We start from the raw sequence: 17,340 nt of genomic DNA on the forward strand, positions 1-17,340 counted from the left end.
TTACAGATCTTTGCTTATTCTTGGAGTTTAAGGATGTATCAGATCTGTGAGCTCTGTTTATCTTATTTTCTGCTGTATTGCATTTTATGGTTTTAAGACAGGATTGGAGAACTTGTGGCTCTCCAGATGTCATTGGACTCTGAATCCCATCAGCTCCAGCCAGCGTGGCTAATGGCCAAGGATGGTGGAAGTTGTAGTCCAAAAATATTGAGAGGGGGACACAGGTTTACCAGTCATTTCTAAACAGCTTGTTTTGTATTTATTTTATTTTTTCTTGGAGACTACTGAGAGGATTTATGCTATTGAGGATAAACAAATATATAATGTAACATTTGTTTTCTTCATAGTATTGTTATGGCTGCATAAACCCACATAATATTATTAATGGGCATCGTTACCAAACTCTGGATGTCAAAGGAGCTATGGGGGGCCAAGATTGTTTAGGGTACTGCTTTGGAAAAATTCTGCACTCAGAAATGCCGATTTCAAAATGAAAATAAAACATTGCTAATGTTGGGGATGGTCATTTTGTAGGTTCTTAGCTAGGTGTTATAAACCACCTGTTACAATAATCTTCCTTGTTTGTTCCTGTGATTTTATACTTAGGCTGATTTTTCCTAGCATGTAAGATCAGTAAACACGGGACAGAGTTGATTACTTGGCATGGATTAGTACAAATATCTGGAACAGGCACATCTGTCTTCATGCCATTGTTATCTGTATTAACCAAATCGATATATAACTTTCACAAAACTCTTTGGACAGGAGAGATTAGAAATAGTGTTCCTTTTCTATTGAAGTTAGTGCACTGTTTTGGTGGTGGTTTTTTTTGTTTTGTTTTCTTTTTGGAGAGGGAACATCAGGAATATTCCCTTGGGTATGGAATAGCATTTGAGTAGCTAGTTAGAGTGAGTGTCTGTTTTTCCTAGAATTAAACCATGGTGTTTTAACAAGCACTCTGCTCAGAGATTTGTTTGCTTCCCATCCAAACTCTGACATCGAATTTCATACCATGTTGTACTGCAAGTTGAGAGATCAGCAGCAGAGAGAGGAACTTGTTTTGCTGTTGGGTTGGGTTGGGTAAAATTCCAGATCCTTGTATGAAACAATTCCAGTGATTTTGTTCGTTATCATAGTTGTTCTTTCCTTTTTTAAAACAGCAGTTCTAAACACACACAGACACTCATGTCATCTGAAAGGCAGTCATTGGTTATTATACTCCAAGCCAAAGGAAAATAAGGCCAACATTTCAAATGAAGGCTCTGATTCTCTCTCACACAGGCAAACTTTCAAAGTTTCAAACATTCTGCATTTTAGTACAATTTTTATTTCTGCATTTTAAAATGGTTACCTCAAGCTTAAAGGCTATGGCAAGATGACAGGTGTCATTTTATTTTTATAGCTCTCTTTCTTGAAATAACTTTTACTTACTTGCTGTAAGGCATGAATCACAAGCAATAACTCTAGCTGAAGCAGGGTAGATCTTTGTCTTTAGGTACACACTGAAATTTCTAAGGTACTCGAGTGTCTTGTATGCTTTGCCAAAGGCGACATAAATCAACAACGTAGAACTTCAGTGCTCCCCCTAAAGTATGTTGTGTCATACTGGAAATCATGCAAATGACAACTGATTACATTCTTCTTCTTCTCTCTCGCTTTCTCTCTTTCATTTTTGGAAACAGAAGGACCTAAATGGACACAAACTGATAAAATGGAGAAGCGGTTACATGCAGTTCCAGCAGCTAACACTGTCAAGTTCCGTTGTCCAGCTACAGGAAACCCCCTACCAACCATGAGGTGGCTAAAAAATGGCAAAGAATTTAAGCAAGAGCATCGCATTGGTGGATACAAGGTAAGACACATCTTCCTTCCTCCACATGCCAGGTGGAGTTGGTGTATTATACGTAGGAATGCCAATAAGATTTAGATGCAGCATGCTGTACAGACTTATATCATGGTCATAACAGCCATGTAAAGCAATATGTGGCATCCCATATGTTGTTGGACTACAACTCCCATCAGCCCCAGTCAGCATGGCCAATGCTTGGGAGTGGCGTCACTTGTAGTCTAATCAATGTCTGGAGGGCCACATGTTCCCCATGACTGTTCCAGAGGTATCACAGGATGTGGCTATTCTATAGGAAAGTTATATTTCCATGTCATGTGATCTGGTTTACGTCAGTAGTTTATTTTCTCCAACCTATGCCCTATGTGAGTAACATGTGAATAGGGCTTTTTTGAGGGATGGGGAGCCTGAAACTTCAGTCAGTATGGAGAATACAGAGCTAGGTGGACCAGTGGTCTGGCTTTGTACAATGTGGGTTCCTATGTTCCTATTCACTGTGTTTATAATTAAACTCAGATTTGAAGCTCTGATATGCCCAGAAGCCTGCCTCTGCTGGACAATGCTGGCCCTAACTATAGTAAATTTCTGTAAATGCAGTACCTTTAAAGGAGTCTGGTTCTGGCTCTCTTCATCTTCCCTAGAGCTTTTTTCTTGTTCTTATTTTCTGTTTGTAAGGTCAAGTTATCAAAAGATCAGACATTGTGAATAGAGCTCTTACTGAGTAAGGGGTTAGTGGTGAAAAAACAAGGGGGAAAAACACTTTACGAAAACATTGTTTGTAGAAGTGTTCTTAACAGTCTGTGCTTTTGTGCTACGACAGCCTAGAATATTCCAACTTGCAGACTTATAGTAAAACAAAGCAAAACAAAAATCTTATGGTTTGGTGACTGCACACTTAATGAGCAGGAAGACTATTTTTATGGATTTTATGGTCTGTGAAATAGATGCAGAAAGTAGTGTTTTGAGGGCAAGTAATTGCAATTACTTAAAATGGTTTGCTTGAATTGAAAGTAGCATCGGATTAGTTGTTTCCATTCAAACTGTGAGTTACTGATTAGAAAGGACATCTAGAGAGGTTAGCTAGAGTGCCAAGTTAGAGTTAATATTAAACCTTCAGGTACCTACTGGGGTCAGGGAGGGGAAAAACACTAGGATTTGATAATTTTGCTTTTATTTGGTTATTTAAGCTGACACGTGGATGATCTTTATGTATGTAAAAACAAACACTTCCACAAAATAACCCTCATCAACTACGAAAAACAAAAACCCTCACATGAAAAGAGTCATCATTAAAGAAACCTTTACTGTGAATAAAATATGCACAAAATCTAGTTGGACTTTTATGTACACCATTAGGCATGTTGAACTCTCCAAAAAACACTGTCCCCTGCTTGTGGCAGCTCAGTCAATGGGAAAAGTGTAAGTGGCAGGAAACTTTCTGTTTGCTGGGCACCATGCATGATGGGGTGAGAAAGATACAGAGTACAAATGGTTCCTGCCTTTTGTATTTTGCAAAACGGGCAATTAGTGATAGAAGTGGGACTTGCTACAAAATGTTGCAGGTGCGCTCATGAAGGTGTAATTTTGATAATGCACCTACAAATATCATAGCAGCTTTGTAGACCTGGAGAGGGAGCTTCAAATTGAGCCAGGAAACTCAAGCTCTCATAAGTATGGATGTAGTTTATATATGCAAAAAAGAAGAAAGTGGCCTGGAAAATAAAAAAAGTGACCAATCATGTCTAACTGGCCTAATCAGAGGAAACCAGGTGTGCTTCGAGATAAAATTATAATGGGGCAGATGAAGACTTAGCTGTGGCAGCTACATGGGTCTCAGAGGATGCCAAGGTGCCCTCAAGGATGGTTGGTGAGGGCTATAGCATTAATACCCCTTAATGGCCTGTAAGGACTTTCTTAAAGCATCCAGTTAAGTGGTTTTTCATTATATAAATTCTGCAAATATGAATTCATATATTTGTTCAAGAGTTCAAATGCCTAACTTCAGTTTGTAAATCTACAATGGCCAATTTGTTCCAGCCCTTTACTGCTCTCCATGGTTTTCTTACCAGGATAGGTTATAAGTTTTACCACAATGTGTGAGTAACCTCTGAAAATATGCCCGCTTCAAATGCTAAAGAAGACAGGCTCTAAAATCTTTTATTCTTTTCCTTTCTAGCCAGATTTCCTATAGAAAGTGTCAGTTTTTCCAGAGATGGAGGCATGCTAATGTTCCAGATGAACATTAATTAATGAAGTAGACTTTTCTAACTACATTTGCTTACCTCATATAATATAAAGGTGCACCTGGCAACACCTCCTTGCTTTTCGTAATACCAAAACGCATAAATGAGTTGGCTACCATTCAATCTTACACACTTGTCTTGGGGATGATAGAGTGAAATGAAGCTAATTAAGAAAGTCAGTCTAGTCTTGGAGCACAAGAGAAACTTTGTTCCAATCCTAATGAGTGTTCTGCCTTTTAGGGGAGAAAGGTGTGCAGCTGTTTGTTTCAAAGAATAACAAACACATAAAACTGTAAGCTGATGTTCACTGATTAGAGTCACTTGGCCTGCTTCTAAAATGGAGGGCACTTGGAAAGCAGTCTGAACAGCAGATGCTCCCACTCCCTGCAATATTGCAAGGGGGGAAATCCCACTTGGCTTGCCCAAGAAGAGTAGTGCTCTTTGGATTGTGGCCTTTCACTAGCAGAAAGTCACAGGCTTATGCAATTCTTTGACTTGGTTCACCACTGTAGAGCATTTCCAGATTCAAGATTTTGGTAGGAAGGCAATGGACCTCCAAAATAGCTTTTCTAACGCCAGAATGGTCTAGGACAAACAACCGCTAAAGAGCTAAAATAATAAAAAATAAGCCTCCAGACTTTACCTAGAGTCTTTAACTGGGTTGGTTTGCAGGTGTGAAACTGACAAGGGGCTACTTCAGAGGTTGCCAGTTCATCTTGGCAGCAAGCCCCACCAGAAGAAGGTAGCTATTGGAGGAGGTTGTCGGCTGGTCTTGTCATCAAGGTGAACATGCAAGCAGTTTCTCCAGAATTTGCCTTGAGAATGTCTCACCTTGATCAAGAGAGCACAGCCTCAGCAATTATAAAAAATAGAAATTGAGCAACTCTGTTTCCTCTGCCAACACATACATGGTAGTGGGAGAGAGAGAGAGAATGTCATACCTGGGATAAGGACAACACTTTTCAGTAACAAAAAATTGGAGTAAATGTTGAGAAAATGTGACACCCCCTTACCAGAAGCACACCCTTGAAGGGGCCGTGTGTGAATTGTCCACCATAAATTAGAAGCAGGGGTATATTTGTTTGCCATATTCAAAGTGGGGGTGTGTGGGTGGGTTAGATAATATATTTACCAAATTTAACAAGTACAGTCCACAGACATCCATTAGGTGTAGCAAAAAGTTCTCCTGTTTCCCACTGCACTTCTATCATTTTAAATGGTCATTTTTGTGAGCTTTTAAATGTGTATATACAGCCTTTTCAGTTGACCCTGGACTCTCACCAACCCCAGCCAAATAGCTAGCCAGGGTTTATACAACATCTGGAGGGTGTCGGGTTGGGGAAGCCTAAACTACAGAGCCCCCAAATGGCATGATTAAAGTGCCATGAGTTTTTTCTCCCCAAAATTATTACATGAGACCAATGGGTTTCATGGTTACCATTCCTTTCTCTTAAACTCTTCTGACCTCCATGGGATGCTGTAGCAGAATAATAATAAAAAAACCTGGACAGGTCTGGTGTTTATTAGAGTCCTTATAGGCTGCATTGATCAGAACCAGTTATTTCAGGGGATCATGCTATCTCTCTGTATGGATAGGCATAAAAAAAAGGTGAACCGTTGAGCTACATTCAGCAAAACATGCCAAAGGATTAGGTTTTTGTAAATCAGATTTGTAGGAAATGGCTCTGATTTTATAGGTATAATATTTCCAACAGACATATTCATAATCCAGATCACCACTAGAAGATAGAAGACATTTTGTGTTACAGTGGAATATTGATATCTGCAACTGCAGTTGACCTCACATACACAGACTTTTGCATTATTGGGGGGTGGAAATACAGCTTCTTTTTCTGACATAGCAAGCTAGATGAAGGAAAACCTGACATTCCTTATGGCTCCTTGGTTCATCTTAGGGCTTATCCACACTGCTGTTTGCCCAACACTTTCCCCTGGGGAAACCCGATCTTTCGCACTGAATCAGAACAACAAGCAAGTAGGTTTTCTGTAGATTGCAGTTTGTTCCGATTTAGCGCTAAGGAGCAGGTTTTCAACGGCAAAGGCATAACCGCTTGGATCCATGCCCAGAAGACTCAAATCAACTTCTGAGACCTTTGCTTTCTAGGCACTGGACAAGCGGAAGTGTGGACAAGCCCTTTGTTATCATTTTCCTTCTAGAACAGAAAGTGTGATACCCTTTAAAATAAACAAAAAAACCCTGCCCATGGCTGTGTGTTTAGCAGTTTGTCCTTTTGTTCGATGAATGTACCATTTCACTTTTTTATTCAGGATGGAAGTGCACAAATGATACCAGTTCTTTAGGAAACTATAACTCAGAAGTTGATTCTTCTGTTGTGAGTGACTCTGTTTTTCAAACATTTGGAAACACTTGGGTTTTCCAAGATACGCAGAGGTCATATTTCAAAGGGCTGTTGGCTTCTTGTGTCTTTTCCAAGCTGAGTGTGGTTCTTCCGACTACCATCACCATCTCCTCCTCCTCACACACATGGCTGTGGGTCTTTGGAAGAATTCCTGTATAATCTCCCCCTCCCCAAATGGGGAGCCTGTGTGGACCGTAGCAAGATAGTGCATGCCAATGAGATTGAACAAGGCTCTTTACTTTCTTTTTCACCTCCCAGAAAGTAAATGGAGTCCTATCAGTTTTTACTGCTTTAAGTATTAAAAGGGGTGTTTGTTTCCACAGCTGTGTTTTGATAAGCTACGTTTACCACAGCCCTTTTTACACACTGTAGCTCAGCTTGGGTAAATATATGATAGTTTTCAATATATGGATGCAAATCTATAGGAGCCACGTAACCATTTGCCTTGCTTTGTGGAGATTGTGCAGAGTGCGGCACTTCATTCCTTTCTTTGCTGCTCAATTCATGATTTCAGTTTCTGATAACAGAGCAGAAATCCATTGTGATTCAGAGGAGTTAAGAGGTATACAAAGTGTTGCCATCCTATGATCATTTTTTATTATGAAACACAAGAAGAGAATCATAGAACTGTGGAGTAGGAAGGGACCACAAAGGTCATCTAGTCCAACCTCCTGCAATGCAGATATCTTTCGCCCAACATGGGGCTCGAACCCACAACCCTGAGATTAAGCGTTTCATGCTCTGCCAACTGAGCTATTCCCACTGTGTACAGAAAATAATTAATACTAAGTGGTGGAGGGAGAGATTACCCTGCATCTCATTGAACTCACTGAGACGTATCGTGGCAAGAGGAAGGGGAAGGGGAAGAAATGGAGGCAGTGAGAGATTTTGCTTTCTTGGGTTCCATGATCACTGTAGATGGTGACAGAAGTCACAAAATTAAAAGATTCCTGCTTCTTGGGAGGAAAGCGATGACAAACCTAGACAACATCTTTAAAAGCAGAGACATTACCTTTCCGACAAAGGTCCGTATAGTTAAAGCTATGGTTTTCCCAGTAGTGATGTATGGAAGTGAGAGCTGGACCATAAAGAAGGCTGATTGCTGATGAATTGATGCTTTTGAATTATGGTGCTGGAGGGACTCTTGAGAGTCCCATGGACTGCAAGAAGATCAAACCTATTTATTCTGAAGGAGTGCTCACTGAAAGGACAGATTGTGAAGCTGAGGCTCTAATACTTTGGCCACCTCATGAGAAGAGAAGACTCCCTGGAAAAGACCCTGATGTTGGAAAAGATTGAGGGCACAAGGAGAAGGGGACGACAGAGGACGAGATGGTTGGACATTGTTCTCGAAGCTACCAACATGAGTTTGACCAAACTGCGGGAGGCAGTGGAAGACAGGAGTGCCTGGCATGCTCTAGTCCATGGGGTCACGAAGAGTCGGACACGACTAAACAACAACAAGTGGTGGAGGGAGAGATTACCCTGCATCTCATTGAACTCACTGAAATGTATTCTTAGACATGGATAGGATCAGGCTGTAAATATGTAACAGTATTGTGTGCCCTGTTATAGCATGGCTCAGTACATCTCTTTGTATAGGTTGGATGTGTCAGTCCTATCCTGTGTCTATTCTATGCAGCTCATTCTTCCATTATCCCAGAGATCAAAACACAGTTACTACTTTCCTGTCACATAGAGAAGGTTAGCGACTCTGTTCCTCATTTGCATGTGTGGAGGAACTCGTGGGGATTTCACCATGACTATGGGGACTATGGTACCAAACTGGAAAAGGAAATGCCATGGATACCTCCATTCTGGCATCATAAATTGGCTCCCACTGTTGTTTCTATATGCTGTAACAGAGGAAGATCTCAGGACAAGTCAGCTGAAGACAGGTGGGATTCAGAGCAACTGATCACTGCTTAAAAACCTGTTCACGTATTAGATCAGCAAGGCAAGTGAAAGGTGGCAGCTTGCATGTGACAGCCTGTTTTCCTAACTATGTCACTGCATTAAAAAAAACTTACTTTGGAGGCTCAAAGCTCTCAAACATATGATCAGCAAAATCTATAGCTATAGCCACTGGCCTGGATCCTTAAAAAAGCTAACTAACAAACAAAAAACCGACTAACAAAATTGAGTGCAAAAGTTCTAGTGTATATTGACTTTTCTTTCTTTTCTTTTTTTAATAAGGAAGCTAAATAACATGAAATGCACTCATCTAGAAGCATTCTGATTGGCTGTTACTATCCAGTAGTTGGGTCATGAGTTTTCCTTGAGACAAATAAAGGCATGTAAGTTACAATAGGGATGCGGAATAGGAATAGGAAGCTGTACGCCGGCTCCCTTGGCCAATAAAGCGAGATGAGCGCCGCAACCCCACAACTGGACCTAATGGTCAGGGGTCCCTTTACCTTTACCTTTAAGATACAAAAAATCTAGGAGGAGATATCAAAAGACTCTGTTTCAAATGCTGAACTCTTTGTAACAGCTGGCAGCGCAGATATTGTCTGCAAGTTGTGGGATGCGGAATCTATTAGCTGAGGTTTCTAGTTCTCGAAGAACTTTGCTCAGTGAATTGTCATTTTTAGCCCTGAGAAGGATTGTGTTCAGAGCTTGTCAAAACCTGCTTAGAGAAGCCAGGGTATTTCCCCCCCTACCCTTGCTTCTTTTTAATTAGAACAACATTTGTCTGTTATCCCAGTCTGGCAGGCATAGGCCAAATGTCATGCTGCAGAACCATACGAAGGTTGGCTTTGTAAATAGGTTAATTGTGCTGTCACTGCTCATGGTCTTCTTCCCATCCACTCATGCCCGTCACCCAGTCTAAAATTTAAAAGATTCTTCTTATTTCTTTGGAGCCCAGTAGCTTCACTTTCCTGGTACTTAGTTTTGCTCCAGCACACAGCTTTCTGGGACTATTCTTACTGTATTCCAGCAAGTGGATTCTCAAGGTTCCTCAGGCGGAACTGGTGCCCCTCGCTGAAGAAGCTTGAATGTCTACCAAGCATAATTGTGCATATTTGATATGGCACTCACTGAACTTCCATTAGACGAGTTTGGCGAAGGTAGCATGTTGGAGTCCAAAACAGGATGCCTATAAAGCCAGCAGTTGGGTTGTTTATGCGATACTTCAAAGGTCTGTACCGGGATCTTTTTGTTAGTGGTTTTGCATAGTAAACATAACTGAACTCTAGTGACTTCTAAAAGCATAATTTCCATCTTTTTTGGCTGTCTCTTAAGTGGAATAACATTCTGTGACAGAATGTAGGTTTTCATATTATGGCATGTGCTGAAGCATAAATGGCTTGCCTAATGTATAGAAGAGGTTGCCCACATGTCTATCTGAGGACTGTTTATTCCACTAGAAAGTCTCAGCTTCAGCCAGTTGTGTTCATACTTTGCATGAGCTAAATCTTCATTGAGTAGTGCAGAAGACTTACAAAATTTTGCTCCTCAGAACTAGTTTCATAAAGAGGAGAGACGGACTCTAAAAAAAGAAATACGTGCTGTCTACATTAACAGTCTGCCCAGACTTTGTGAACTGATGAGGATTGATTAGCTGGTTAACAGCTTGATTCAGTAATCTCCCAACAGCTAACAGCCTCTTCAGCAAAGAAAAAGATAGATCTTGTTAGGTTTTTGCCTTGTCAACAAGAGGAATAACTTGAGCTATTATAAATGTAGTTTCTTGACACGGTGTCATAAACACTTTGTGCAACTAAAGTGATTATTTGGTATGACGTAGGTAGGCTTAAAAGTTGTGGGCTTAAAAGTAGACACAGTATCAATCTCACTTAGAATATTAGATGAATATTGTCAGTGTAGCAGGTTCTCCCCCCAGCCCTATCCACAAACCTGGCAATATCTTTGTGTTCATATTATATGCAATGTAACTGATGGTGTTATCTTCCCAAATTAGACACTGGAATGGCTGTCGTCTCAGACAGTCTGCTTTTCATATTTTCAAACCAGATAGGGTAAAGAGACCAGGTTTATGTTGGCTAACTATAAAAAAATTGTGTGTGTGTGTGCATGCGCGCACACACCCTCCCCTTACAAAAATCAGAACATATGAAGGTATTTCTCTTTTGTTGTAAAATGATGATGAGGAACTAGGTGTGTAAAATGTGAAGCAGTTGAGATGCAGGGGAATGTCATTCCTAAAACATTTTTGGACCTGGTTTCAAGCTTCTACTTGGGCAAATCTGAGGAAAATCTCTGCTTAGTCTAAGGAAAATAATTGACTGTGTTTGTATGATCATATCTCTGCTTAATAAGCCGAGATATAAGTGAGCCTTTTCACTCAGCATACAGGACATCTAAAAGATTGTCTCACCCATTATAATATCTAGCTGATCACAGCATTCTGCCAGATGGGGTCTCCTAAAGGTACCATCTCATCAAGAGGTCTGTTCCATATGATGTAGGAATTGGGACTTTAGTGTCGGAACAGTTACCCTTTGGAATTCCTTCCTGTTGTGTATCAGACAGGTGTTGTCTTTATTTTATTCTCCATGTCTGTTGAAGACCATCCTCTTTCAACAAAGCTTTTAAGTGGAAATCTTTGCCCCAATCTGTATCCCTATTGGATTTGAAATTGTTTTCATGTTGTTGTTTTTTAAATTGTTAAATCACTTCATGAAATCAATGAATAAGTAAATGCAGCCCTTTGCTTCAGCCAAGCAAACAAACCAGTGAGACTTCCATTACCTATTTTGCTGTGTCATCCCAACCAGGAAACTGTGGTTAAAGGCTTAAGAACCAGCCAGACCATTATATTGTCTTAATATCTGGACTTGTTCAAAAGCTGTTGTCTATAGTTTCCCCATTAAGATGATGATGATGATGAAGAGTTTGGATTTGATTTCCCGCTTTATCACTACCCTAAGGATTCTCAAAGTGGCTAACAATCTCCTTTCCCTTCCTCCCCCACAACAAACACTCTGTGAGGTGAGTGAAGCTGAGAGACTCAGAGAAGTTTGACTAGCCCAAGGTCACCCAGCAGCTGCTTGTGGAGGAGCAGGGAAGCAAACCCTGTTCACCAGATTATGAGTCTACCGCTCTTAACCACTACATCACACTGGCTCTATTAATTTGAATTAATTTGAAATTTCCTGGTTGGTTTGCCCGTTCATCTGAAGGAAGAAGCAAAGCAGCTGTGCATGTCACCAAAAGTCTCATTTATATATTAGTGTATTAAGCTGAGATAATCTGGACTCACGTAGGACTCTTTCATGAGAGACTACCGAAAGGGGAAGCACAAGTAAGGCTGCACTCCTAGGCTTGCATACTTGGGAGTATACCCCACAGAGCTCAGTGGGACTTCCTTCTGGGTTAACAAACATAGGATTACATCACAAGTCATATTTTTGCTTTGAAACGCAAAGAAGAACATCATACCTTCATCATGTGTGAGAGATGTATGGGATCCAGATGATCAGCTCATACATATACCACAGTTTACCCAATATTTTTTTTACCACTTTCAGAAATACAAAAGAACCTTCATCTTCAATTCTTCATTAGTAAATGAGGGAAATAATAGGGGTTCTACATTAGAATGATTGGAAGGACATGTGAGATAAAGCCTTTAAGTACATTGTAGATTAACAGTGCTATAGTAATTGTGTCTATTGGTTACAATTACAGAATCATATTTTTAAAAAATCTTTAGCTGCAGATATTGTAAAAGCTATTTACACACAGAGAAAGAGAGTGCTTGCAAAAGTGTGAAATATGGTAAAGCAGTTCATAGCTACCATATTTAATAAATCAGTGCAAGAAGGAAAATATCTCTGATAAAGGCATGGGGCATGTTAATTCCCATAAGGCAGCACACACTCTATTTGCAAGTTGAAGAGTACTGCAGCGGAGCTTAGAATGAAGAGGTCATTAAGGAATCTTCTATGGAAAGAAGTAGATATTCTACATTACTTTAAATTGTATGAGTTTGATATCAGCCTATAGCTAGGGGTTGAGAAGACTTAAATATAAAGGTAAGGACATTGGAGCATGATAGGTGGAGTGCTGTGGAAACTGTACAGAGTTTTGGAAAGAAATGATAAGATGGTGCTGGTAGGATTTTAGCAGACGCTGTCCAGATTCAATGAATGGCACTGAACTATAATGTAAGGGAACGAACAAGTTGTGTTTTCTGTGTGCTAGGGAACTGAATGAATTATCTGTGTTAGCTAATTCACTTAATCAGATTGATGTGTTGTGGGCTTTGGGTTGAAAGGGTCTTTGCCATGTGCAAAACGTTCACTGAAACAGTAATGATTGTTTCAGAAGGTGCCCAGCTTGCAACTCAGCCTTCATGCACCACACAAAGGGGCTGAGCAATAGCACAATATGTGGATGACTGAGTGCTTGTCAAATTCATTAAAAAAACCAGCTTCATTCAGTGCTGACTGCTGCATGCACCTACACCATCCACATTCACAACCCACTAAGTTTAATCGGGAGAACTGCTCTAAACAGTTGCTGTATAGGATGTGGGAACTGCTTTGGTTTCAAGTTCCTGTAGGGGCAAAGATGTATGCATTTTGGGTTCCCAGTATACATCAGTAAATATCCTTTCAGTTGCACCCTATAGTTAGCCCTCTTTTATATAACTGCTCTTTATAATTCTCTACCTATGTTGAGCTACTCCTGCCTGAGTCACAGTGCGGACGGGGGAATGGGACATTGCAGGAGCAGTGATTGTTAAGACCGAAACTTCGGCTCCTCACAGACTGTTTCCTGGTGTGTAATAGCTAACTGAATGTACAAAGCACACCCAAATTTTCATTCTGGAATTGATGCTTATCTTATATCACATTCCTGACCAGGAGGTTAGCATTGGGCTCATAAATGTGAAAAAGCAAGAGTTGAAAAGGGGGGGGAATGCAGGCACAGAAAATCTTTTTTTCTGATGCTTTAAAGTTCAAAGCCTGCATTCATAACATAGCAGTACCGGTGCCTTGCTGCCTAATGAGACTCTTAGGAAATAAAAGAGATTTTATGTTAATGATGGCCAGTAACCAAATAAGGACACAAAAGTGCATTACTTGTGTGCAGCAGGATCTTTGCTGAGCTGAGAAGCTGCTCTTTTAAAAAGTGGGGATATCCCTTTGGTGATTAAAGTTACTGCAGTGGAAATGGAAAGCTGCAACTGAAGTTCAGTGCTTGGAATAGAAAAGTCTTCAGTGCCTTTAAGGCTGACAGTATACTGGTCACACATGCCTTCTTAAGAAGAAAGTTCATGAATGGAGCTACCACCCAAAAGGCCCTGTTTATGATTCCTTCCCCTTTAATATTTCTTGATGGAAGACTCATGAGCAGAGTCTCAGAGGCTGTTCTTAAGGATTGGTCAGGTTTATGCAGAGGTCAGCACTCCTTCCCATAACTAGGTCCCAAGCTTAAAAGGGCAGCCACCAGCACCTATAACACAAAGCTCTGCGGACGTTAAACATCTGTTGTTGTTTTAGGAACTCTGTCCCCAGAGGTAGTGTTCACATATTGTAGTCGATTAAAAGAATGAAAAAAGTTCCTAGCCTCTCTCCCACATCTCTATATAAAATCTCTGATGTGCTATCGGGGATTTGCCAGAGAACAGACTACGTTGTAATCCTTGAAATGGGAAAGTGATCTGTGTGAATTTCAATGTATAGCAGTTCTCAGCACTAAAGAATATGGACTAGGCCATGTTTATTCAGAACTCCATGATCTATGTAGGGCTTTGGATTGCAGCTGTACCTCTTAAAATCTCAATAAACAATGGGAGCCATAGGCAGAGCGTTTTGTTATCTGGAAGTATGTCCTCTGTGCTCATCACTGTTCTCCATCTCCTGTGACTTTTCATAACTCTTGTGAGCCAGTGTAGTGTAGTGGTTAGAGTATTGGCTGGAATCAGCACCCTCACGTTGCCACAAAACCCACTGGGTGACCTGGGCTCACAGGGTGATCTACCCTGCAGGGTTGTGAAGGTAAAATGCAGATGGGGAAAATCATGTATTCCTCCTTGAGGTGCTTGAAAGAAAGTGTGACATAGATCAATAAAAAGTCACTAAACAAATACTTCACTTTCTGTTCTGTTCTTTCAGTTCAGAAAATCGCAGATGTCAGCACTTAGAATGAATTTGATCAGATAATTGCATCCATGCAGAATTGCTAATTTTGTATCATTTGGGTTTTTGTTCCTGCTGTATTTGGAGTTTTGTGACACTGCCACCATGCTGACATAGTGATGCGGGTTATTCCACTATGGGTTTCTAAGCATCTGACTACTTTTCAGGGGTACCACAGCAAATTGTGGTGCGTTAGAATAGAAAAACAATGAATTATTTGAAGGGTTAAAATGCATCATCTTTGTGAGCCCATGATGAGGGTTGGTGTCAGCTAATTAAAACACTTTTGAAATTCTCTTAGGTCCGAAATCAGCATTGGAGTCTCATAATGGAGAGTGTAGTCCCATCGGACAAAGGAAATTATACCTGTATTGTGGAGAATATTCATGGATCCATCAACCACACGTACCACCTTGATGTTGTTGGTGAGTAAACTCTCAGTGGCTAAATGTTTTTTTTCTTTCTTTAAGTGATGACTTAGATTTATTTTCCTCCAAATTATCTTTTTTTTAAAAGGTGAAAATAACTAAACGTAAAACTTAAAATGGACTTAGAATGGAGCATATGTGAAGCAGAATAGGCCATACCACGAAGCAGTGACCATTAGTTGCTTCAGATCAGGCCCTGTTTTTCTGTTAGTTTGAATTCCTGTTTTCATATTCTTTTCGTTACTGTTGTGTTTTTGTTTTAATGATCATTATTGTTCCTGCTTAGAGATTTTAAAATACTAAACTGTTTATAAGTGCTTTTAAGTACAGTAAATTAACAAATGGAACAGTTTAGTTTTTTTAATTTAAAAATTTAAAAATGATAGGTTCTTGACATAATTCAGGGTTGATCTTAATCACTTTGATAGGTTTAATTTGTGGTGTGTGGCCTGATTCTTTAAGACCCAAAGAAACCTAGGATGTTGGAGAGCTATAGAAATCTCTCTTCCCCTTCCCCACAGCAAAATCTCCTTATTCAGCTGAGGTGAACTAACCTGGAGACTAAACCATTTTTTTTTTTGTTTGAACACTTGTTTAAACAATGTTTATTGAAGGTGCAGCTCCAACGGCTGCCAGGAATAGTAGTAAATTGCGTTCCACATGACTCCATCCTGTACAGACCAGCTGCTGAAAGGGTGCAGCTGAATTATGTTCCCTCACCAGGGAGTGGGTGTGTCCACAATATCTAGCAAAGGAGGAAACCAAGGGAATATATACACTTCTCTCCTAAGAGTATTTTCTCCTTTCGTGGACAGTACTTCAAAGAATTGTGTTGCAGAAAAGAAGTAGGGGAGTCTAGAAGGAAAAAACTTCTTTTAAAATACCAGGAATGAAACTGTCTGAAAAAGACACTGTCTTGAAATCCCCACAGTGTGTGCAGTTTTACTTTTTTGGGAAATTTTCTTTTGTTTTCTGAAAGTTAGGCAAATATTTACCAGAAGCCCCTAGCCTCTTCTTCCTCTTTAAGCTTTTCAATGCCTTACATTCAAGAATATTCTGCACAGTTTATTTTTCCTGGCAGAAAATATTGGTGACTTGCATGAATGAATGGAATGGTAATGAGAGTTATGTCATTTATTGCTATGTCTGCTACTTTCATAGAGAGAATCATAAAAGTAAACAGTAAGGCCAAGATTTTCCATCGTGATTAGGGGTTTCTGAATGTGCTCAGTTGCCATCATGGGGTCTCGTTTCTTCTTCTGAGGGTCTAGAAATGCACTTTTTCTAAAAGCATGTACCTCCCTTTCTTAAAGGAAATCTATAGTATTTACAAACCCATTTTGGAAAATGTCGTGTTTGTCTGTTAATTCTCATCATATTTATTTGGCAATGGCATGTTAGAATTTGGGCTTTTTGGTTACATTTTGAAACATTTGGTGCTGTTTTCAGTACTTGTTGGTCTCAGCTGCAACCATGGTAAGCTTTGTTTCACCGGGTTTGGGAAATGATCCAGAATTTGAAATTTAGCGCAGAGTAAGAGGAAACAGCAATGGTAATGATGGGAAAGGAGCCCTGGGTTTCTTTATCCTTTGGTTTCTAACCTGCAGAAGTAAGAGGATTTTTCTGAGCTCAACACATTTAGGACTGTCCTATTTAGGGCTGGCTGGCATCAGTACCTGGCATCCTTGGGAAGCTGCCTGGGCCTTCCTTTAAATGCCCCTTCCCCACCACCCCGGTTCAGTGCTCTTGCAGTTCTGGTTGGCTGGGTCTAGCCACCACTTTGTTTTCTCACAATACGCCATAGTGATGCTGTATCAGAATGGTAGCTAGATTCAGATGCCCAGTGCTGAAGTGTTAGACTCCACAGGGGACTCTTCCACTTGACTTTCAGTTTCTCCCACAGAGCTGGTTCTTTGGTCACTATTCATATTCCATTCATCTGTAAGAGCCAGAAAGGTACACTGTGAAGATTCTTGCCCCTTTAGTTAGGTGATTACTGTAGCATAGAGCTGAATTATGTGGTAATGCAGAATATAATTTAGAAACCTGCAATAGCTATTTCCCTTGAATTCCCTAGTGTGTGGGTCTCTTCCTTCCCAAGATAAATAATATAGGTAAATAATATTTTTAAAAAGTTTCCTTCTGTTACCCCAACACTGTATTCCTTATATTTCCCATTGCTAAACACAGCTCAGAATGGAACTGATTTGGTGCTACATTTGTTAACCCAACAGAGCAATCACATACTTTGATGGTGCTTAGATGACAGATCCAGGAAAAAGTCTGTAGAACTCTGCAGAGCAAATGTTCCTTCATATTTAATACACA

At 40.2% G+C, this 17,340-nt stretch overlaps 1 protein-coding gene across 8 annotated transcripts in view; it reads left to right on the forward strand.

Moving 5' to 3' along the window:
* The window catches only part of FGFR2 (fibroblast growth factor receptor 2), a 141,699-nt gene that overhangs the window by 69,868 nt on the left and 54,491 nt on the right, over positions 1-17,340 (forward strand). For all 8 annotated transcript variants that reach the window (XM_081863653.1, XM_081863654.1, XM_081863658.1 and 5 more), the window contains 2 exons: positions 1,683-1,852; positions 14,886-15,009. In XM_081863653.1, coding sequence (XP_081719779.1) covers positions 1,683-1,852; positions 14,886-15,009 — 294 coding nt within the window. The remainder of the gene's footprint in view (positions 1-1,682; positions 1,853-14,885; positions 15,010-17,340) is intronic.

The sequence above is a fragment of the Podarcis erhardii genome (assembly GCF_964252035.2).
Source record: "Podarcis erhardii genome assembly, chromosome: 5".
Classification (NCBI taxonomy): Eukaryota; Metazoa; Chordata; class Lepidosauria; order Squamata; family Lacertidae; genus Podarcis; species Podarcis erhardii.